This window comes from Cannabis sativa, chromosome 1 (genome assembly GCF_029168945.1).
Source record: "Cannabis sativa cultivar Pink pepper isolate KNU-18-1 chromosome 1, ASM2916894v1, whole genome shotgun sequence".
Taxonomy (NCBI): domain Eukaryota; kingdom Viridiplantae; phylum Streptophyta; class Magnoliopsida; order Rosales; family Cannabaceae; genus Cannabis; species Cannabis sativa.
In genome coordinates this window covers 71,753,247-71,777,903 of record NC_083601.1, presented here as the reverse complement: position 1 = coordinate 71,777,903, position 24,657 = coordinate 71,753,247, and the positions used below count along the sequence as shown (strand labels likewise).

The 24,657-nt window shown below is 38.5% G+C and overlaps 1 protein-coding gene across 1 annotated transcript; it reads left to right on the top strand.

The window, feature by feature from the left end:
* Positions 1-23,594: 23,594 nt before the first annotated feature.
* On the top strand, positions 23,595-24,444 carry LOC133029741 (secreted RxLR effector protein 161-like). The gene has a single exon (XM_061101903.1). It carries the CDS (start codon positions 23,633-23,635, stop codon positions 24,314-24,316), a length of 684 nt encoding a protein of 227 aa, XP_060957886.1. The 5' UTR covers positions 23,595-23,632; the 3' UTR covers positions 24,317-24,444.
* The last annotated feature ends 213 nt before the right edge of the window (positions 24,445-24,657 follow it).

Below are 24,657 nucleotides of genomic sequence, written 5' to 3'. Positions count from 1 at the left end.
TTTAAAATATATGAAAATTTATTTTTCATTTTAATATTTTAAAGTTAATTTTAAGAAAAACACTTTTAGTTTTAGATATTATTTCTAGTCAAACTATTTGTATTTTTCTTGTATTTAATTAAATATAGAATTTTAACTAACTAGATTCTTTCTGGAACTTATTTAATTAAATATTCCTATTTAAGTTATAAATTAGTTTATCAACTTATTTTTCATATCTAACTTAAATTTGAATATTTGATTTAAATTAAGTCGAGGAATCCTAGGCATTAGTTATTAAAGATTCTTAAGATATTTTTTAAGTTAATATCTTTTCGAATATTAACTTAAAATGGAATATTTTAGATATTTTTTAGGTTAATATCTTTTCGAATATTAACTTAAAAAGATATCTTCAAATTAAGTGGTTATAACTTAATTTTTGATATTTAATGAAATCTAAATTTGAAATTATTTAAGTTTTAGATTTTTTTTTTCTATATAACTTAAATTAGATATTTTTCAAATTCTTGTTGAAAAGATACTTAGTCAAATAAGATATTTTGTAGATAGTAATTTCTAGACTACTTATTATTTCTAATAAATAATGGGAAAATATTATACATTGTGAAATTAATTATTTAAATAATTAATTTTGGTACAATTTTATTATGTATATTTTTCCTAGTATTAAATAGAAATTAATAATTAAGCATTCTCTACACTTAATTATTTATTTCTTGAATTTAATATATTTAATTAACTTGAAAATTTTAAATATCTAAGTTGATTTTCATCATGATACTTAAATATTTATTTTTCATGACACTTAATTAAATAGAAAACTATTTTTAGGTTGAAATTTAATTTTTCAACTTAAGTTTAAATAATTTTCAAAATATATATTTTTTTTTATTTTATTAATCAATTTCGAAAATTGCATTTTAATTTATGCAATATTTTTTCGAATTTACATTGAAAAATAAATTGAGTTGTAAATTAATTATTTATTTTAATTAATTCTTGGGCCAACTTCAATCAATGATTTTTTCATTATATTGATTAATTTAAAATAAATGAATTTAAAATATATATATTATTAGAAATTGAATTAACTAGTCAAAAGAAAATCTAGATAGGTGATATTTTTGCTTGAAGTATTTCTTTTCTATTTTTAATATTTTCGAAAATTGTATTTTTTATATACTTTAAATTTTCGAACTCAATAAATATATTCTCAAAGGAAATTTTTAAGTTGCTAATTATTTAATTTAATTCAACTTAAATTAATTTCCTTAATATTTACATTTAAGATTATTACTAAGATGGAAATAATTAATTTTATTTCAATCACCATCTAAGTATAATTTTATAAATGTTATATTAAATTCATATTTTTGAATTTCAATTCTAAATTTTGAATTTATTTATTAGAATAATAAAGAAAATACATTTTAAAGAATCAACTTTATTATTATTAAGATATTCGATCTCCATTGTGGGTTTTACATCGCGTTTGTTTTAATGAGTAATCCTCCCTAATGGAGGAACGTTCATTAACAATTTCGCACCGTTTAATCTTGCATGATAAGTGGTTTGTAAGTGTTTTATATGGTATAGATCACCCTAATGGTGGCGACCATATTTGACTTGCAAATTGCGAAATAATGGTAGAAGCTCATAAGATAGAATAGCCTTGACTCTCGCCTAAACGGGACAACGCTGGATTCCAATCTTGATCGAATAAAAGGTTGCTAGAATGTTTAACATTTTAGATGAGCTGACAACTCTATTCAATGGATGGTAGCTTTGACTCTCGCCTAAACGGGACACTGATATCAGTTTGTTGAAAAACCTTGGAGATTATTTAGGATTGAATTTTTTAAGTATTTTCTCATATCATTCCTACTTGCTATGTGCTTATAATTTCAAAATTGATTTTGTGTTAAACCATTATTAATTTCTATTTGTTGATTTCTATTATTTTGTAGTATCCTATATTATTAAAATGAATCCCATGTTATCACTGTTGACTGAAAACATGCTGAATGGATCTAACTTTAATAAGTGGAATGAGAACATTAATATTGCTCTCATAAGAGAAAGTGCCTTGTTTGTTTTAACTGAGCCGTCACCTGAAGTGCCTGGGGACAATGCTTCCAAAGCTGTAAAAGAAAAGTATGAGTGTTGGCAGAAAGCAAATGACAAAGCTCTATACTTTATGCTTTCTAGCATGGTTGACACCCTCAAAACTCGGTTTTCTAAAACCGAGAAGGCTGCTGAAGTTATGACGACGTTAAATGAGGTATTCGGTAAGGCATTGTTAGGTTTTATGCCCTAAATAAAACTCCATTTCAATGCAATCTATTTTATTCAACATCAATAAAGAAACAGAAGTATTTTTCATTCATTTGTGTATGTTTTGGCTCACTTTATCAATTGCTTGTCTAATTGATTTATAAATTCATCTTAAACCCTTTTCACATACTTGATCATGTTTATTGTGCTGTCATCACATTGGAAAGTAAACATGACTATGTGAATAAAGTTTCCTAGATTTATCAGACACAGGGTTTTACTGATATGATAATCTACAACAAGAGTTTACTTGTATTTGGAGAAATACTATGTTCTTTCCAGAACATTGGTTAAAGTAAAGCTCAGGTTGGATGCATGGAGTATGCATCGGAAGGGACCGATATTGAACTTTGACTTAGATTTAATTAAACTTACCGTAAAATCGATTCAAGTCAATATCGCCAAGTTGATCCTAGATCAAATGATCTTAATCCTGTTATGATTAGGCTCAATCTTGAAAGGCTATTCATGTTCCTCGAATTGTTAGTTAAGCCTACTTTTAGGTCAGGGTGATACATACTTTTTGGGAACATGGTAGTGCAATTGAGTGGGAGCACTAGCATAAACATGGAATCTATAGCTTCTATCTAGCGAATAGTAAGCAAAGGATTATCTCCTTCGAGCTTGACCAAACGAAAATAAATGGTGGAGATCTCATTTCACATAAGCTGATATATCATTTATACGGGGTCAAGTGTTTTAAGGATAAAATACATAGTAGGGTGTTACGGTAATTTAATCCCTTTACCATGTAGATCATTCATATAGAGGATCATTGATCACATTAGGATTATAACAATGGATAACTAATGATGTGTCTATATGGTGGAACATATAGAGCATTCTATATACTGAGAGTGCAATTCTAAGTTCTATGCGTGGATTCAACGAAGAATTAATAAGTTAGTGAATTTTAGTGCTAAATTCTTGATCTACTTATTGGAAGCTCAGTTATATAGACCCATGGTCCCCCCACTAGTTGAGATAATATTGTTTGTAAGACTCATGTAATTGATTTTGATTAATCAATTATAATTCACAAATTAGACTATGTCTATTTGTGAAATTTTCACTAAGTAAGGGCGAAATTGTAAAGAAAGAGTTAATAGGGGCATATTTGTTAATTATGATACTTTGTATGGTTCAATTAATAAATATGATAAATGACAATATTATTTAATAATTATTTATAGTTATTAAATAGTTAGAATTGGCATTTAAATGGTTGAATTAGGAAATTAGCATTTTTGAGAAAATCAGATACAAAAGGTGTTAAAATAGCAAATTGCAAAAAGCAAGGCCCAATCCATTAAAGCCATGGCCGGCCACCTATTGTATTTTTTTAAGTTGATTTTTTCATTATTTTAATGCCATATAATTCAAATCTAACCCTAGTGGAATGCTATAAATAGATAGTGAAGGCTTTAGGAAAAACACACTTTCTGAATCAGAAAAACCTAGCCTCCACTCTCTCTTCTCTAGCCGCCACTCTCTCTCTTGCTTCTTCCTTTGAATTTCGAAATTACCTTAGTGATTAGAGTAGTGCCCACACACATCAAGCAATACCTCAATCATAGTGAGGAAGATCGTGAAGAAAGATCATCAGCAAAGGAGATTCAGCATCAAGGATTCAGAGAAAGAGATCCAGGTTCAGATCTTGATAATACTCTGCTACAGAAAGGATTCAAGGGTTAGAGATCTGAATGGAAGGAGTCATTTAATTCCGCTGCACCCAATGTAAGGTTTCTTAAACTTTATATGTGTTTAATTTATCGTTTTAGAAAGTTCTTATTTAGGATGTTAATAAACATACTTGTGAGTAGATCTAAGATCCTGGTAAAATAATTTCCAACAACTGGCCTCAGAGCCATGGTAATTGATTTACTTACAAGAAATTTGGACTTTAAAACGATTGTTTGTATGTTTTTGGATGGTATCATGTTGTATTGAGTGTTATTTGATGATTGATTGATGTTTGTAAATTTTCGTAAAAAATAACTGCGATTTTGTTTCTGGAATTATTTTTATTGGATAGTATGGAAAAAATTAAGCAAGTTAGCCTTTTACAGAACTCAATTTCGATTTTATTTGAATTAGTTATGAATTTTTGAAGATTTGAAAAAATCGGGGCTGTGCTGAAATTTTCCTGCGATCGCAAATCTGTCCGTACAGTTCACAATTTTTTCGTTTTTCTTCGATTTTTCATGCTTTTTCATGGAATTAACTTCCGATTTTCGGTATAGTTTTGTATTTATACTATTACTATTCCTAATTCAATTCTAATTATCATTTTGAATTAATTTAATATTTTTTAAATTTAATTCAAGATATTAGTGTAATTTGAATTTGAATAGAATTAGTATCTATCTTCTTTTAAAATTTGATTATATCTTATCTTATTTTAAATTTAAAAAATAAGATATTTATAATCATGTAATTTTTAAATGATATAAGATATTTTGCTAATTTTTTAAATTTTGTTATTTTATTTATTTAAATTACATTTAAAATTTGAAAAAGATATTTATTTATCTTTTCTAATTTTTTATTTAATTTTTATTTATAAAATAACATTTAAAATTTAAAAGTAGTTAGCAAATTTTTGAAATGATATTTAGGTTGGCTAATTTTTCAAAAATTGTAGGTTTAATTTTAAATTTAAATTTTTTTTTTTAAAAAAAATTTCGAATTTTTCAATTTTTTTTTTTAAATTTTTGATTTTTTTTTATTATTTAATTAATTATTTTCGAAATTAAATATTTAATTTAAAATTAAATAAATCCTACATCCAACTATCCAACTAACCTTGTTGCAGGAGTATGTGTTTTAGCTTATGTGTAAGTTTTCAAAACCTATTATTACTTGATTGCAAATAGCCATGGTTACATTTTGCCAGATCTAATGATCTGATGGCTCCCTTGGTCAAGATAATAATTTGTAACAGGTATAATTTACAATCTTCTTTCATCTGTGTATGACCTAGCAACATGATAGGATCCATCCAAAGTGTGCCTGTGTGAGCCTATGTGTTTAATTTGATTATAGATGCATATAGGTTGTTGTTGCTAAAATAAATTATCATAGTTCTTGATAGAATTTATTTAGGCCCATTTAGTTTTTGGCCTATTCAATTAATAACAGTTGTTCTTATTAAGGTTAAATTCCTCTCTTTTGGGCCTTGTGTGAGAGTTGGGAGCCATAGAAGTGGGTAGGACATACTGAACCCAGCACCCCCTCACATGAACCACCCCAATTGTGAAGGCCCATTTGCCTGATTTGAATGACTGTACTAGGTTAATTACACTAGTTTAACCTAATTAAAATTGATTAGCAACATAATTAATTTCATTTATTTTGAAATTAATTTAGAAAATCATAGTTTAAAGAATTTTATATTCTAAGCTAAACTATATGTATTTTATTGTATTTAATTAAATATAGAATTATAACCATCTAGATTCTTTCTGAAGCTTAATTTTAAATTTTTCATTAAATATTCCCATTTAAGTTGATATTTAGTTATCTACAACTAACCAACTTAAATCTGAATATATTTTGAATTCAAAATTTCAAAATTAAGTTGAGGAATTTTAGGCATTGGTTATTAAGATTCTTTAGATATTTTTTAGGTTAATATATTTTCAAATATTAACTTAAAATGGAATATCTTCAAATTAAGTGGTTACAACTTAATTTTTAAATTTAATTAAATCTGATTTGAAAGATATTTAAGTTGATTTTTTAGATTCTTCTAAAACAACTTAAACAAGATATTTTCAAATTTGTTCCATTTTATATTCAAATTTATTTTTTGAATTTAATTAATAATTGAAAATTAATTAAAGTTGATTTTTTATTTAAATCAATTTTGATTTGTAATTTTTCATTATTATATTATGGAACTTGTTCGATATTTATTTGAATTTATTTTTCAAATTTAAATAATAATTGAAAATTAATTAAAGTTGATTTTTTATTTAAACCAACTTTAGTTTGTAATTTTTCATTATTATAATATCGAATTTAAATGATTATACAAAATACATATATTATTTTTAAATAATGAGCTTTTAATCAAGAGACATTTGATCTCCATTGTGGGTTTTACACCGCGTTTGTTTTAGTGAGTAATCCTCCCTAATGGAGGAACGTTCATTAGCAATTTCGCACCGTTTAACCTCGCATGATAAGTAGTTTGTAAGTGTTTTGTTTGGTATAGATCACCCTAATGGTGGCGACCATACTTGACTTGCAAGTTATGAAACAATGGTGGAAGCTCATAAGATAGAATTGCCTTGACTCTCGCCTAAACGGGACAACGCTGAATTCCAATCTTGATCGAATAAAAGGTTGCTAGAATGATTATCATTTTAGATGAGCTGACAACTCTATTCAATGGATGATGCTTTGACGCTCGCCTAAACGGGACACTGTATCAGTTTGTTGAAATACCTTTGAAAATAAACTATGTTAGATTTAGTATTTCTATAACATATGTCATTACTTGTTATTTTCTAAATTGTGTATGAATTTATGAGCCAAAACCTTACTTCTGTTTTATTGATGTGTTGTAGTGTCATTATGAATAATCCGCACTCCGATCCTCTCTTAGTTACTATCTTAGCAAAAGAACTCTATAGTGTGAAAATGCATCCTGGTAGTTGCATTAACTCGCACCTGTTGATGATGAATCTGAAGTTCCAAAAGGCAAATCTACGAGGAATTGATTTATCAAGAGAACAATGGGTCTAACTTATCCTTAATAGTCTTCCTCCGGAGTATAATGAATTTGTTATCCCTTACATGATCAACAATTCTAACTCCTCCGACATGGACAAGTTCGAAGCAGAATTACGAGCCCATGAATGGAACTTGATTGCAATGGGTCCCCCTGGGTTTGCAATCAATAATAGAAGGAAAAGGACTAGGTATGAAGGATCTAGCAAAGCTGCTTCTTCAAGTACAATTATCAGACATAATCTTCTATGTTCGAATTGTAATGGAAAGGGTCATCATGAAGAACGATGTCCCAGGCTTCTAAACAATTTAAACGAAAGTAATGCTTTTGTCTTTGAATCATGTGTTTTAGAGAACGACAAATCCATCTGGATTGTTGATTCAGGGTCTACTAACCATGTATGTTCTTCACTGCAGCTGCTTGAAACTTGGGAAAATCTGCTTCCAGGAGAGTTAAAGCTTAAAGTTGGCAATGGCGAATTAGTATCGGTCAAAGCTAGAGGAAAAGCCCGCATCAAGTTTCAACAAAAATTTTTAATTTTAGAAAATGTTTTATTTATTCCAAACTTTAGTAGAAACTTGATTAGTGTCTCATGTTTGCAAACACAATCTTATATATTGAATTTTTCGAGTACAAATTGTTCAATTTCTCGTAATGGATTTCAAATATGTGTTGCTATAATGGAACAAGGGCTTTATGTTTTAAGACCGAGTACTCAAATCTCACTAAATAGTGAACTTTTCAGTATAGCAAGTGTAAAGCCCGCTTAGTTAATTTGGAAATTAGCAGTTATTTATGTTAATCAGGAAATTATTTATAGCTATTTAAATAATTTATTATGGAATTCAGATATGCATATTTATGTTATCAGCAGTTTTTATATTTCGCATTTCCGGTGTCCGGTATTTTGGAACGCGGCGTTTGGCTCAGTAGAAATCACAACTTAGTATGTTAGTATTTTGGGGACGGGTTTTAGACATTGGGAATGTCGGGAATGGCCGGGAATTTAGAATGTCCCAAAAATACCCCCTTTAGTGGTTATTATGTGGTTTTAGTATGGAGGGGCAAAATGGTCTTTTTGCCCCAATGATATTTTGTCTTATGTGATTTTTTAAATGGAAATTAAATGTTTATTTTAATTATTTTCTTGGCTGAAATGGATTTAATAAAAGGTTAATATGTGCTTGAAAACCCTTTTTTCTTTCTTTTCCAACACTTAGAAAAAAAAATTAGAAAAGTTTCAAAATAGAAAGCTCTCTCTCTTTTCCTCTCTTTTCGGCTGAGCTTGGGGATTCAAAGCTGGGATTTTTGGTTGATGATTTCTTGTGTTTTGGCTTGATCATAGTGATTTTAGTGGAGGTAATTCTTGCCTTGCTCTTCTATTTAGTTTTTCTTGAATTTTTGTGAAAATTGGATGAAATGCATGTTGGATTTTATGTTGTTGTTGCTGCTGTAATCTGGTGATTATTTTGTGTTTAAGCATGTTAGTTTAGGGTTGTTTTGATGCTTGATTACTAGGTTGAGCATGCTAGAAGTTTATATGTGAAAATTGATGATTTTTGTGAGAAAATGCATGTTTTGGTTTCTGTATATTTGCTGGATGTTATTGTTAGTTTGCAGAGGTGTTTTAATGCTTAGTTAAGTAGAATTAACTAGGCTAGGGTGCATGCTAGTGGGTTTAACCAAGTTTGAGTTCTTGAACTCAAAGCTTGGTCTTCAATGGTGAAATTTGCCTCTGTGTTTTCTGGGTGGTTTTGAGGCCTTAGAATTGTTTATTAGGACCTATGTAGGAGGTCTGGAAAGTTTGGGACCATTTGGGTTCGAAATGGTCAAGATATGGGAATTTTTGGTTGCTGCCTGCGAGGAACCGGAATTCCGGTTGAGCATCCGGAATTCCGGATGGGGGTTCAGATTTTCCCAGAACCGGAATTCCGGTTGGGCAACCGGACTTCCGGATGGGGGATTTTTCAGAACCCTAGTTTTCCTCGTTTTTGGGTTTTTAGGGGTATTGCCATGCTTTTTATCGATAGGGAAACTTTTAGTTTCGAGTTTTAGTCCCCGGGAAGTGATTTAGCGTGTCACTTATAGCGTTGTGGTTTTTATGGTTTAGGAGCCAGTAATCCGCCGTTCAGCTTCAGTTCCAGTCAGGTTGACCGGCACACCTGAAATCGGAATCCAGGTAAGATTAGTATAACAGTATGCATATGTAGTTTACATGTTTAGCGTGCATGTAGGAAGCCTGTTAGTTTACATTAGATATGTATTTAGGCTTCGAACCACCCAACCCTGTCACGTCGGTACAGGCTGGAGTATGACCAGCAGCCGGAGTATGACCGGTTCGACCGATCAGCCGACTGGTTGGTGGTTCAGTGCTATTGACCTATCCCGTCGGTACAGGCTGGAGTATGACCAGCAGCCGGAGTATGACCGGTTCGACCGATCAGGAGGATACTTGTCAATAGTGCCGTCCCCTGAACGTTCAAAACTCAGTACCATGTTGGACATGGCAGTAGTGCTCAGTACCATGTTGGACATGGCAGTAGCGGGACTCAGTATCGTGTTGGACACGGCAGTCAGTTTTATGTATGATATTATTATGCTTTTCTTACTGAGTCTGTCGACTCACAGTTTACGTTGCATGTGTAGGTAAAGGCAAGGCAGTTGCTGATGGACCGTGAGCGAGCTTATGGGATTGTACATGTCGGGGCGGTTAGGCCTGGAGCGTACGATCCTCGGGACAGCACGGCTGAGATTTTGTAATTGTCGTTAGACGACTTCATTTGATGTAAAAGTTGAACAGTGAAAACGTTTGTAAATATTTTTATAAATCGGGATCCCGAGACTTTTTGCAAAATGGTTTATAAGTTTAATGAAAAAGCAAAATTTTAATTAATCACGTTTTTCCATAAACCTCGTTGATTAGCAACGAGCTGCACAGTACGTTTAAAAATCACGTAATACGCCTAAGATAGTTAGGGTGTTACAGCAAGACCTAGAAACCTAAAAAGAAAAGAGATTGATAATGATGATCAAACTTATCTATGGCATTTACGTTTAGGTCATATAGGCTTTGATAGACTCAATAGGCTCACCAAAGACGGTCCATTGAAAAATGTCGTCTTAGGTGAACTGCCAGTATGCGAGTCCTGCCTAGAAGGAAAAATGACTAAACGTTCTTTCTCTGCAAAGGGAGAGCGTGCCAAAATCCCTCTAGGGTTAGTGCATTCCGATGTCTGCGGACCTTTGAATGTCAAAGCCCGAGTTGTTTATGAGTATTTTGTCACTTTCATTGACGATTTCTCTAGATATAGTTTTCTTTACCTAATGCAAAAGAAATCTGAAACGTTTGAAAAGTTTCAGGAGTTTCATGCTTTGGCCCAAAACCAATTAGGTAAATCATTAAAGATCTTGCGAACTGATAGGGGTGGAGAATATATGGATATGCAGTTCAAAGATCATTTAATTGAACTTGGAATTGAATCCCAATACACTGCCCCAGCTACTCCACAACAAAATGGAGTTGCAGAAAGAAGAAATCGCACTCTTTTGGAAATGGTTAGGTCTATGCTGAGTTATTCAACTCTGTCTACGTCCTTCTGGGGATATGCTATACAAATGGCAAATGACATTCTAAATGTTGTTCCATCTAAAGCAGTCCCTAAGACACCCGTCGAACTTTGGAATGGTCGAACACCTAGTTTACGCCATTACAGAATTTGGGGGTGCCCTGCTCATGTCTTAAGAAAGAAAGAAGGCAAACTTGAATCACGTACCGAAGTATGCATGTTTGTTGGAAATTCTAAAGAGACTAGGGGTGGACTATTTTATAGTCACAAGGATAATAAAGTGTTTGTTTCTACAAATGCTACTTTCCTTGAAGAGAACTATATTAAAGACTACAAACCGAAAAGTAAAGTTGTTCTAGAGGAATTGCTATCAGATATAAGTCCTTCCAATGTTCCGTCCTCTTCCACTCGTGAAGAAGACGATCCCACTCCCTCAGTTGAACAAACTGAGAAATCTACTACTAAAGTTTCTGTTCAGAAGACAACCGTACCTCGTCGTAGTGGGAGGGTTTCAACAAAACCTGCTTGTTATGGCTTGGATGGTGAAATCAATATGGTCGTAGGTGACGGTATTGATGACGATCCATTAACCTATAAACAGGCAATGGCTAGTCCGCAACGGAAACGATGGTCAGCCGGCATGGATTCAGAAATGGATTCCATGAAAAAGAACAAAGTCTGGGAATATGTAGACACACCTGACGACTATCATCCGATAGGGTGCAAGTGGGTTTACAAGAAGAAAAGAGGAGCTGGAGGCGAAGTCGAAACTTTTAAAGCTAGACTTGTAGCCAAGGGTTATACCCAAAGAGAAGGCGTGGACTATGAGGAAACTTTTAGTCCTGTTGCCATGCTCAAATCCATCCGAATTCTTCTCTCCATAGCTGCTACTTTCGATTATGAAATCTGGCAAATGGATGTCAAGACTGCCTTCCTTAATGGGGTACTTGAAGAAACCATCTATATGGAGCAACCAGAAGGTTATGTTCTTCCTGGGCAGGAAAAGAAAGTTTGCAAGTTAAACAGGTCTATCTATGGACTTAAGCAAGCTTCTCGCTCATGGAACAAAAGGTTTGATGAAATCATCAAGACCTACGGCTTTCTTCAGAATGAAGATGAACCTTGTGTTTACCAACTCAAGGAAGACCAAATAGTAGTATTCCTGGTCCTTTATGTTGATGACATTTTGATCATTGGAAACAATGTCAAGAAAATGACTCACATTAAGGAATGGCTCAACACTCAATTCGAAATGAAAGATTTGGGTGAAGCAGCCTATGTTCTTGGTATTCAGATTATCAGAAACCGGAAGAACAGATCTCTTGCTCTCTCTCAAACAGCCTACATAGACAAAGTTATTGTCGAGTGAATTTCGCAACACCAAAATGTATTATTTAATTAATATAAAGGAGAATTTTCTGGGAAGTGACAAGTGCGAGTATTCGACCTAGAATGGCGATTACTCGACTGGGAATGCAAGAACAATCAACTAGGCTGGAAAATATCAATAAGACAAAGAATTATAGTGGTTCAGTCAGATTGTGATCTGCTTAGTCCACTCTAGCAAAGGATTCGTAGGTCCATTTTCATGGTGGATCACCCCTTTATATACAAAGTAGGTGTCCAATCGGTTACATAAGGATCACATTCATTGTTGATCCATTATTTACATATTGAATTGCAATAATTAAACCCAAACAACGTTAACATTAATAAATGCGTGACAGTTACTAAGTCCACCAACGTATGCGTCTTCCGCTCCTGCGAGTTGACTGTTCATGTTCCGTTTGTTGAGCTCGCAGGGTCATCACTACGTTTGGAACGTTTGCACCCTTAGGTAATCGCCTCTGATTGACATCGCATGGCGAGCTGATTGGACCTAGACATGTGAATTTATATCGGTTTGTCAGGGCTATTGGGTCGTTGGGACTAATTTGCATCATAGAGAGTTGGTCTCTATGCTTTCGCAGAAATATAGAGGGCATACTCGCACATGTTCTGACACATGCGAGTTGGATCTATCCTGCATAACGTGAATTACGGTTACGTGGTTCGACTTAGGTCGTACTCGCAGTATCTTCGCTGGTTTTATCCTGGGCGAGGTCTAAACTTCGAAAAGTCTCTCACGGACATTTCAGCTTTCATTGGAAATCTGAATACACGTGTCCTTTAAATAGGAGTCTAGTCTCAAGTTTCTAGGTGAGAGAAATCTCACTATAACACATGCCCCTAGTTTCGCGATGTGACAGGAGCGGTCACTGAGGGAAACTATTACTCGAGAGACAGGTGAAAGGTTGTCACGAGGAGGTGACCTTTTGGTTATCCCATCGAGGGTTTCGAAAAATGACGGCTATAATTATTAGTTTTTATTACATTTATGGTGCCACGTCACAAAACTGCTCGGTTTTTGTGCAGGCGTGGCCATCGTTGGCAGTTAGATTTATTCTGGCTGCCACGTGTCGCAATCCCAATTAATAAGGGATATGGGTATTTAAATACCTTGATACGAATCAAAAAACCCCCATTTTTCCCTCTTGCTCTTAACTTCTTCTTTCCCTCCATTACATACACTTCAAAAATCCATTCCCAGATTTTCTACCATTTTTCCACAACATTCTCAATCTCAGAAGTGATCGAGAGCAATCGCAGAAATCAAAACTAAAGGTTAGTTTTCAATTCACTGCATTTTCGTTTTCTGTTTTGGAGAAAATATGCTTTACTTTCTGGGTTCGGGTATTTCAAAAGGTTTTTTTTTTTTTTTAGAAATGTATGCTAGTGGGTGTTTACGAGGCTATGTGTTTTAGGTAAGTAAACCTGGGTAAATTCATAGAATATGACCTGTAAACTGACATAACCGCACACAATTCATAGGCACTGTTTCACGTCTTGAATACTCACGGATATTCGGATGAACAATTTGAATATTCGCGGGTGTTCAGATGAACAACTTGAATACTCGCATATTGCCAAGATTTACTTCCATTTGACTGTTAGCTAGATCTTTTAGGATTTTTATATGTCGCGGGCTGAGTTGCGAGGGTATCAATCGTTGTTCCAAATGGTGGGTGTATCTCAGTATTCTAATGGTCATATATGTGATTTTATGCCCCTTGAGATACTGAGGTACACCCAACCATTTGTAACATGCGATGATACTCAAATGATCGTACTTTTTGGCTGATAGGTAGTCTCGGAACGGTGGGGGTCTCCCAGTAACTTCAGGGTTATGCTCGAAAATGCACACCCCTTGAGTCACTGGGAAACTCCCAGCCGTTTCTGGAGGTATGCCGCTTGGCCGAGGATGCGTGAATTATTTGCCCAAGATATTTTTATCTCTCCTCGCATATTGAGAGGATGGTCAGTATTCGCAAGGAGGCTGACCATTCTGTCGAGTGCGACTTTATAATCTAATGCGGGTGAGATCACTTACTTTGCTTTTCACACATCCATCATGCTGAAAAGATCTTCTATCTTTCAGATGAGCGATTTGTCGGATAGCCAACAGCTCGGATCAGGAGGCCGTGCATTTGACGGTGAATCTGACCAGGAGAAGGACAGTTTTCTTCCCACCGACATTTCCGAAGAGGAGGCCGCTCCAATAGAATTAGGTCCGATGTCTTCTGTGGACATCGAGAAGATGGTTCAGGAACTCGCAGAACATGGGACCATCGATATTCGAGACAGCGAGTCCACAGTGTCGGCACGCGACTACCTTATACATTCGAGGCATGCTCCTGACATCGAGGTCGAGGAGATGGACGAGGAATGGACGACTCCAGTTCGCGAGTCAGGTGGAGAAGAGGAGGAGGCGGAAGGGAGTGGGACACATTCGGTCGACGATTCCCAGCTGAACGAGCCCTTCGCGTGTGAGGATTTAATCTCGAGGGTTTCCAAATCAGACTTCACCACCTTTGTGAGGTTAAATTTGCTGCGACTCGCGTTTCAACGTCCTAAGCCGTCTCAGAGGGCACACCTTCCATTTACTAATCCTGCGATCATTCCCACAGAGGATGTGGTAGTCTCAATACCCATTCTTCGGTGTGGGGTATCGGTCCCTTTTCACCCCTTCGTCGCAGCCATTCTCAGGCGATATGATGTATCGCCCTTTCAGCTAACTCCCAACAGTTACCGCACTGTCCTAGCCTTCTATGCGATGTACATGGAGTATGTCCATAGGGCTCCTTCAGTAGAAGAGTTCAGCTATTTCTACGACATAAAAAGCGTAGGTCTTCATAATGGCTTCTACTGCTTTAGCAAATGGGCGACTTCTGAAATCAACGGAGTTGAAGGAATGGTGTCGAACATGGGGGATTGGAAATCGAAGTGGTTTTATGTCTTTAAAGTTCCTGGCATTAGGACTGACTTTAATCGCAGACCTAGTATGTCGCATATTTCTTGACTTAGACATTTTTTTTCCATTTCTTTTGAGATCTTTTCCTTACTCGCTCTTTGTTGTTATCGCAGATAGACCAGCTCGACCGACCCTTGACGCGACTAGCAAGGAGACAGCTGAAATTCTCGGGAGCCTTCCAGTACAAGATCGCGACTGGCGATTACTGTGTACAACTGCAAAGTTGTGAGAACATCAGCTGATTCCTGAGAACGCAAGTCTTCAAAGGGAGCCAGTATACAAAGAACCATCAGAAAAGCAGCAAGAGCGAATAGACAAGCGCCTTTCTAAGCAAACTCCTCGACAAATTTCAGGTAATTCATCTCTTGTTATAAACTGACAGGTAGGGTTTGACTTATACTTATCTTTCATTTATGTTCGCAGATATGACTTTTCTGAAGTCTGCCCCCGTCTTGAAGATCAAACCGAAGGGTGGAACAACGACGACTTCGTCGGTTGTCGCCCTAAAGAGGAAGAGTGATGCACTCGTCGCAGACTCTTCCAAGAAGTTGGCCAAGACCACACAAGACAAGGGGAAGAAAGTCATAATTGATCCACCTGTTCGAGCTCGCGACTTCCTAGCCATGCAAGAGAAGTTCCTGGCTGAGATTCCTTATGAGGACCTTGTTACGCGATCTGCCGAACTGGCCGCGCAGTCGATGGCTCTGTTTATAAAAGCTGCTTGTACTCCGTCGAAGGAAGCCGACTCGCTGAAGAGGCAAAACACTCATTTTCAGGAGAACATAAAAAAGCTGAAGCAAGAAGTGGCGAGGATGGAGAAAGAGCTCGAGGAACTCAGCAAGGCCAAGGAGAAGGAGCTCGAAGAACTCAGCAAGGCGAAGGAACAGGCGGAGCTTGAAGTCAAGAAGTCGAAGGCGACGATCGTGGAGATGGCCCGCGATTTGGAGACTGAGAAAGAGAATGGGAAGAAGCAGTATGATCAGGCAGTGTCTGATTATATCTATACCACTCTTTCCAAAGTTCCAGACTTCGACTTTTCTCTTCTCGGAACAGAAGCCGCTGAGATGGCTGAGGCCTTTCGTGCCATGTCGCCTACTCAGACTCAAGGTGGGGGGAACCTTCTTGACGAGGTCGAGGGCGCACAAGCTGAAGAAGTCGAGAATGAGGTCATCAGCAAAGTCGCGGATGAGACTACTCCTGCTGCTCCAGATGCTTAGTTATCCTCTAACTTATGTTGTTTTTTAATTTTACTTCTCTCTTTTTTTTTTATATATGCGGTACAAGGGTACTCGCGATTTTGTACTTGGACGAATTTTCTTTTTGTTTTGGACAAATTTATATCCTTGCGGGGATAGCTATCCTTTAACATTTACGCAGTACACGGGTACTCGCGTTTTTTATATATATATTTGCGACTTTAATTACAGCTTGGTGTAATAAGTAGGAATATTTACAAAGTTGGTAAAAATTTTGAAAATCCAACAAGTAATTTCATTTATATAATCAATCAATAGTACATTCGGGCATATATATCCCCCTATACTTAGGATTTTTCGCTGTTGAATGAAAAAATATCTAAGTATAAGTACAAGAATGAACATAATCGAATAATGCGAATACTATTGATAATAAAATTTCAAGCTCTCGCTATTCCATGCTCGTGGAATCGCAGTTCCATCGAGTGTTGCGAGTCGATACGTTGCGTCACCAATTTTATCTGCGATGAGGCATGGTCCTTCCCAATGATCACCGAAGACCCCCTGCGACGGGTTTTTGGTGTTTGGCATTACTCTTCTAAGGACCAAGTCTCCTGCTCGCAGGACTTTTACTTTCACTTTGGAGTTAAAGTATCTTGCAGTTCGCTGTTGGTAAGCCGCATTTTTTAACTGCGCTTTATCACGCTTTTCCTCCAAAAGATCAAGACAGAATAGCTGATTCTCGTTGTTGTGGGAGATGTTGAAAATATCTCTGCGTAGGGAACCTGCCCCAACTTCGACTGGCAACATGGCCTCGCATCCGTAAGAAAGTGAGAAGGGTGTTTCGCCAGTTGTAGATCGAGGGGTCGTATTATAAGACCATAGGACTTGCGATAACTCGTCTGGCCAAGCCCCTTTGCGATCTTCTAGTTTTCCTTTTATGGTGTGTTTGATTATTTTATTAACGGCTTCAGTTTGTCCGTTACTCTGCGAGTAAGCAACTGCGGAGAAAGCCTTTTTAATCCCCAAATCGTCGCATAGCTGTCGCATCTCTTTACAGTCAAACTATTTTCCATTGTCTGAAATGAGTTTATGCGGAATGCCAAAACGACAAATGATGGAGGTATAGACAAACTCGTGCAATTTCGTTGCAGTGATGGTTGCGAGTGCTTTGGCTTCAGCCCACTTTGTGAAGTAATCAACTGCGACTACAGCATATTTGACTCTGCCTTTTCCCTTGGGTAACTCGCCGATTAAATCGATTCCCCATATTGCAAAGGGCCAGGGACTTGTGATAGAATGGAGGTTACTCGGAGGCTGGTGTGTGTAAGTGGCTATTCGCTGACATCTATCACACCTTTTTGCAAACGCGAGAGCATCTTGTCGCAATGTTGGCCAGTAATACCCTTGCCGCATAATTTTTAATGCAAGGGAATTACCTCCGGTATGATTGCCACAAATCCCCTCGTGTACTTCACGAAGTATGTAACCGCAGTCTTCTCCACTGATCCATTTGAGAAGCGGTTGACTAAAACTTCTGCGATACAACCTTTGGTCATATATTGTATAACGGGCTGCCCGTTGTCGCAAATTTCTCGCTTCTACTTTATCATCGGGTAGGAGCCCCTTTTCAAGGTATGCGAGGATAGGAGTCATCCAGGTAATCTCCTGAATATCATCTATCTCCATGATTGCTTCTCGATCTATGGTTGGGTGAGCCAGTACATCTACCGGAATCACATCAAGTAATTCGGCTTCTCTAGTTGAGGCCAAACGGGCCAATGCGTCTGCGTGGGCATTTTGAGCACGCGGTACTCGAGATACAACTACATTTTTGAACTTCTGCATCATTTCGCGAACGATGGCTAAGTATTTAACCAATCTTCCGCCTCTTGCTAGGTATTCTCCATTCACCTGGCATACCACGATTTGAGAGTCGCTAAAAGCCTGTAGATACTCGACTTTCATCTCGAGGGCCAGTTTCAACCCTACGATTAAAGCCTCATACTCGGGTTCATTGTTAGATGCAGAAAATTCAAAACGTAAAGCAGCGTGTACCTTGAAATTATTGGGACTGATTAACATGATCCCACTGCCAGAACCTTCGCTATTTGAGGCTCCATCGACGTATAATGTCCATACTTCTTTGCCTGCTATGACAATGTCATTTCTGTCCTCTACAACTGCCACCTCGGTGCTTGGGAATTCAAGTATAAAATCTGCCAAGGCTTGCCCCTTGATCGTAGTTCTCGGTTTATACTTGATGTCGAACTGACTCAACTCCATCGCCCACTTTAACAATCTCCCCGATGCTTCTGGTTTCGCTAAAACTTGTCTTAAGGGGAAGTTTGTCAAAACTTCAATGCTGTGAGCCTGGAAGTAGGGTCGCAATTTTCTTGAGGATATTATCAAGGCGAAAGCCAATTTCTCCATTTGAGGATAACGCGTCTCGGCGTCTAGTAATCGCTTACTGACGTAATACACCGGGTATTGGCGTCCTTGGTCCTCGCGTATTAGTACTGAACTAATCGCATATTCAGAGACGGCCAAATAGATAGACAAAACTTCTCCGGACAACGGCTTCGATAAGATTGGAGGTTGCCCCAAATGCGTTTTTAAAGCTTGAAAGGCTTGCTCGCATTTTTCGTTCCAATGGAACCTTTTGTTGCCTTTCAAAGTTTGAAAAAACTCCTTACACTTATCAGAAGATCTTGATATAAAGCAGTTTAAAGCTGCGACTTTACCTGTGAGGCTTTGAACTTCCTTTGGCTTAGTCGATAATGGCATCTCTACTAATGCCCTGATCTTCGCAGGATTGGCTTCTATTCCTCGCTGATTTACCATAAAACTAAGGAATTTCCCAGAGCCCACCCCAAAGACGCATTTCAACGGATTTAGACGCATCTTGTATCGCCGCAATATGTCGAACATGGCCTGCAAGTGGGGTAATATGGTCCTTCGCGTGTTGCGATTTTACGAGCATATCGTCAACATATACCTCCATTGTCTTTCCAATGAGATCTGCGAACATCATATTCACTAGCCTTTGATAAGTCGCACCTGCGTTTATTAAACCGAAAGGCATTACTTTGTAACAGTATAATCCTCGATCAGTAATGAACGAGGTATGTTCTTGGTCTGGTTCATACATCGGGATTTGATTGTATCCCGAGTACGCATCCATGAAGCTCAAAAGCGCGTGACCTGCAGTGGCATCGACAAGCTGGTCAATGCTAGGAAGAGGAAAGCTGTCTTTGGGACAGGCTTTGTTTAGATCCGTAAAGTCAACGCATGTGCGCCATGAGCCATTAGGCTTTGGCACAAGTACGGGGTTTGCTAACCAGTTGGGGTAAAATGACTCCCGTATAAAGCCGCAGGCAAGGAGGCGGTCGACTTCTTCTTTCAGCGCTTGGTACCTCGCGGGGTCCATTTTGCGGCGCTTTTGTCGGACACCTCGCACTTCGGGGTCAATGTTCAAGCGATGACACATGACCTGCGGAGATATCCCGACCATATCTAAATGTTTCCAGGCAAAGATATCAAGATTTTGCTTTAAAAAGGTCGTTAATTCATCTCGCAGCTGTAAATTTAATTTAGAACCAATTTTTAAAACCTTGTTATTATCTATAGGATCTATAGGTACCTCGATTGTGTCTTCCGCGGCTTGGGCTGCGGCGGTGTGATCGAGGATTCTTGGATCCAAGTCTGGTTCGTCCACGTGTGGCACCTCCTCGATCCTGAGGATCTCTTGGCGAGGCGGTGGTGCATCCAAAATGTAGATAACATTTACCGTCCTTTTTTCTGCGAGTTTAACGGCTGCGTTATAACATTCTCGTGAGTCGGATTGGACTCCCCGCACCGAACCTATTCCAGCGGGAGTAGGGAACTTCATCGTCAGATGATAGATCGAGGTTATGATCTTCATCTCCTTCAGGATTGGTCGACCAATTACGGCGTTATACGCTGAGTATTGGTCGATTACTGCGAAGTCGGCCATCGACTTGGCTGTTACTGGGGCAGTTCCCAAAGTGATTGGGAGCTTGATCATTCCTTTAATTGCTATGACATCTCCCGAAAAGCCATAGATGCTTGATGTCATAGGTCGCAAATCCTTCTCTTGCAACCCCATTTGCTTGAAGGCTTGGAAATTCAGCAAATTCACTGAACTGCCATTGTCAACCAGTATACGGTGGACATTGTCCCCGCCAATATTGGCGACTATTACCAGTGCATCAGAATGCGGGTGATGGACCCATCTCGCATCGCTCTCCATAAAGATGATGTCGTCACATTCTTTCTTAAAGAGCTTCTCAGGCCGTTCACCAAGATTATTCACATTGGTAAGCGACTTCTCCTTGGCTTCTCTGGCATACCGTTCTTGTGATTTGCGAGAGTCGCCCGCGATGTGTGGTCCTCCGATTATAGTTAGGATATTGCGAGGTGTTCTGGAGCCACTCGCGTTCTGGGTTTCTCCTTTGCCATCCTCTTGGGGATGACTTTCCTCGCTCCTTTTATACTTGTCGAACTTCCCTCTCTGGATCAGCTCCTCTATTTCATCCTGCAAGACCCAACATTCAAGAGTAGTGTGACCAATGTCCTTGTGGTACTTACAGAATTTTTTAGGATCCCTCCGGTCGTGATTCCCCCTGATGGGGGGCGGCTTCTTGAAGACTCCGCTCCTTTCTTCAATCGCATAGATATGGTCTCGAGGTACTGCGAGTTCAGTATAGTTGACGAAGTGAGGTCCTCCCTTCCTTTTTGGCGAGGACTCCTTCTTTGGGGGTGACTTAGCCAGCTTCAGACTTCGCTGTCTGCGCGGGCTACGTCTTCTCGGGCTTCGGCCCCTGGAATTCTTCCCTCGCGGACTGCGAGATCGTGACCGCGGTATGGGTGACCGACGTTTGTCCTTCCCCTTCTCTAACTCCGCTAGAGAGTTCTCGATTCTCTTGTGAGGTTCGACCATGGCGAAGAATTCTACCAAGGGCTCCGGCCTTTGAGCTTGTAGTTCCTTCCAAAAGTCGGTCCTCGGCAAGATACCTGTTATCAACATACAAACAAGCGAAGACTCGGGGGCCTTCTCGACCTTTGTTACTTCCGTGTTCAAACGCTTGAAATAGTCTTGCAAAGACTCACCAGGTTCTTGTTTGATGTTAGCCAAAGTCGTATAGGGTGGCCTATATGTCATTGTGGCCTGGAAATGCGTGAGGAATAAATCGACGAAGGTTTCCCACGTCGATATTGATGCCTCAGGTAATTGGGTGAACCAATCATGAGCATTTTCCTCGAGTGTTGCCGCAAGAATGCGGCACTTCGCGAGTTGCGGTACCTGGTCTACTTCCATTATAGTATTGAATTTTTCTAAATAGTCTATCGGGTTAGAAGTACCTTTATACTTGAGGGATTCGGATAAACGAAACCCTTTCGGAAGTTGAGCCTATCGCACCTCTGCAGTAAAAGGCAAGGTGCCATGCAGCTTGTATATAGCCTTGCGCTGCTGCTCGAGCATCTTTAAAGCTTGCAGAAGCATGCTTTGGTCGATTCCTCCTGTCGCAGGGGTTGGAGTCGCTGCGACTGCTGGGCTCGCAACTACTGCGGCAAGGTTTGCTGGGATATTAATCCCAGTGGTCGCGATCGGCGCGATAGGCGGGTTATTACCTGCATTGACACGCTGATCGCCCGCCTGGGGATCACGGAGTGTCTCAGTATTATGTGGGCCGCGGGAGCGTGCCCTGAAAACTGCGTTGAGATGATCACGTAGATCACCTCGGTGTACTTGATAACGTCCTCCCTGTGTGTCCGTACAGAGCCGGACCTTGTATACCTGCTCGGAGTGCGTCCATGCGATGACGAGGAGGCTGACTCTGCGTCGTTGTCTCTCGATGGACGACTGCGAGGATTACGGCGCTCAGGATCTTCGTCAATTTGTGCGCTCTGGTTGGGAAACCTTGCGGATTGATCTCTTGACATCGGGTGATTCAAGTCCAGAGCTTTAGGGTCAGTTCTTCGTTCCCTGCGTACACGGTTAGTATGACGTCTAGAAGTTGTTACCTGAGGGTTATCGTTGCGAATGGCGGGAACTCGAGGAGGGCGTCGAGCTCGACTCTGTCCATCTACCTCGACCTGTAGTGCCCGCAGTTGATCCTGATTTGCCGCATATTGATCAGTGGTGAGCTGGACCATTCCCTCGGATACTACCGCCAGAGTGACGGGGGGAAAATACATGGTTGCTGGTGGTGTGGACGTGTCCCCAACTTGAGGTCTAGTCGTTTCTGGGAATAGGTTGAGACGTCTGATATTGCTCCTCCCTACTCCGCCGTTGATGACGTCCACAGGTGGCACTCCAGCTCCAGGCAGTGGTACACTCATCATTCCGATATTGATGGACCCGTTGTTAGCTCCGTTAGCGTGATTTCCAGCCATGATGAATAGTGTTCTTTGGAGTGAATGAAATCTTTTAGTCGAATTCCCACAGACGGCGCCAAATGTTCTCGAGTGAATTTCGCAACACCAAAATGTATTATTTAATTAATATAAAGGAGAATTTTCTGGGAAGTGACAAGTGCGAGTATTCGACCTAGAATGGCGATTACTCGGCTGGGAATGCAAGAACAATCAACTAGGCTGGAAAATATCAATAAGACAAAGAATTATAGTGGTTCAGTCAGATTGTGATCTGCTTAGTCCACTGTAGCAAAGGATTCGTAGGTCCATTTTCATGGTGGATCACCCCTTTATATACAAAGTAGGTGTCCAATCGGTTACATAAGGATCACATTCATTGTTAATCCATTATTTACATATTGAATTGCAATAATTAAACCCAAACAACGTTAACATTAATAAATGCATGACAGTTACTAAGTCCACCAACGTATGCGTCTTACGCACCTGCGAGTTGACTGTTCATGTCCCGTTTGTTAACGTTTGGAACGTTTGCGCCCTTAGGTAATCGCCTCTGATTGACATCGCATGTCGAGCTGATTGGACCTAGACATGTGAATTTATATCGGTTTGTTAAGGCTATTGGGTCGTTGGGACTAATTTGCATCATAGAGAGTTGGTCTCTATGCTTTCGCAGAAATATAGAGGGGATACTCGCACATGTTCTGACACATGCGAGTTGGATCTATCCTGCATAACGTGAATTACGGTTACGTGGTTCGACTTAGGTCGTACTCGTAGTATCTTCGCTGGTTTTATCCTGGGCGACGTCTAAACTTCAAAAAGTCTCTCACGGACATTTCAGCTTTCATTGGAAATCTGAATACACGTGTCCTTTAAATAGGAGTCTTGTCTCGAGTTTCTAGGTGAGAGAAATCTCACTATAACAAAAGTCTTAGAGAGATTCTTCATGAACAATGCCAATGGGGCAAACATGCCCTCTATACATGGTATTCGTCTATCTAAGGAACAGTCACCGACTGATCCTCAAGAGATAGAGGACATGGCAAATATTCCCTATGCCTCTGCAGTTGGAAGTCTAATGTATGCAATGTTGTGCACTAGACCTGACATCTGTTATGCTGTTGGAATCGTGAGCAGGTATCAGGCTTATCCAGGACTAGAACATTGGAATGCAGTTAAGTATATTCTGAAATACTTAAAGAGTACAAGGAATCTTGTGTTAGCCTACAAGGGTGGTGCTTTAAATCCCATAGGCTACACTGATTCAGATTTCCAGACAAGTCTTGAAGACAGGAAATCTACATCTGGGATGGTGTTTACTCTTGGGGGTGGAGCAGTGGTTTGGAGAAGTGCTAAACAAACCTCGATATCGGACTCAACTATGGAAGCTGAATACATAGCAGCAGCTGAAGCTGCTAAAGAACTTGTCTGGCTAAGAAAGTTCTTCACCAGCATAGGAGTTGTTCCTGGAATGGAAAAGCCTCTGGTACTACTCTGTGATAACAATGGAGCAATAGCAAACAGTAAAGAACCTCGAAGCCACAAGAGAAGCAAACACATTGAAAGGAAGTATCACATTATCAGAGAATACGTGGCAAGAGGGGATGTACTAGTTGAGAAAGTTGACACAGAGGACAACCTGGTTGATCCATTTACCAAAGTCTTGGTCGTGACAGCCTTTGAAAAGCACCGTCAGAATTTAGGATTAATTGATATGTACTAATTAGTTTTATATTAGTGCAAGTGGGAGTTTGTTAGGTTTTATGCCCTAAATAAAACTCCTTTTCAATGTAATCTATTTTATTCAACATCAATAAAGAAACAGAAGTATTTTTCATTCATTTGTGTATGTTTTGGCTCACTTTATCAATTGCTTGTCTAATTGATTTATAAATTCATCTTAAACCCTTTTCACATACTTGATCATGTTTATTGTGTTGTCATCACATTGGAAAGTAAACATGACTATGTGAATAAAGTTTCCTAGATTTATCAGACACAGGGTTTTACTGATATGATAATCTACAACAAGAGTTTACTTGTATTTGGAGAAATACTATGTTC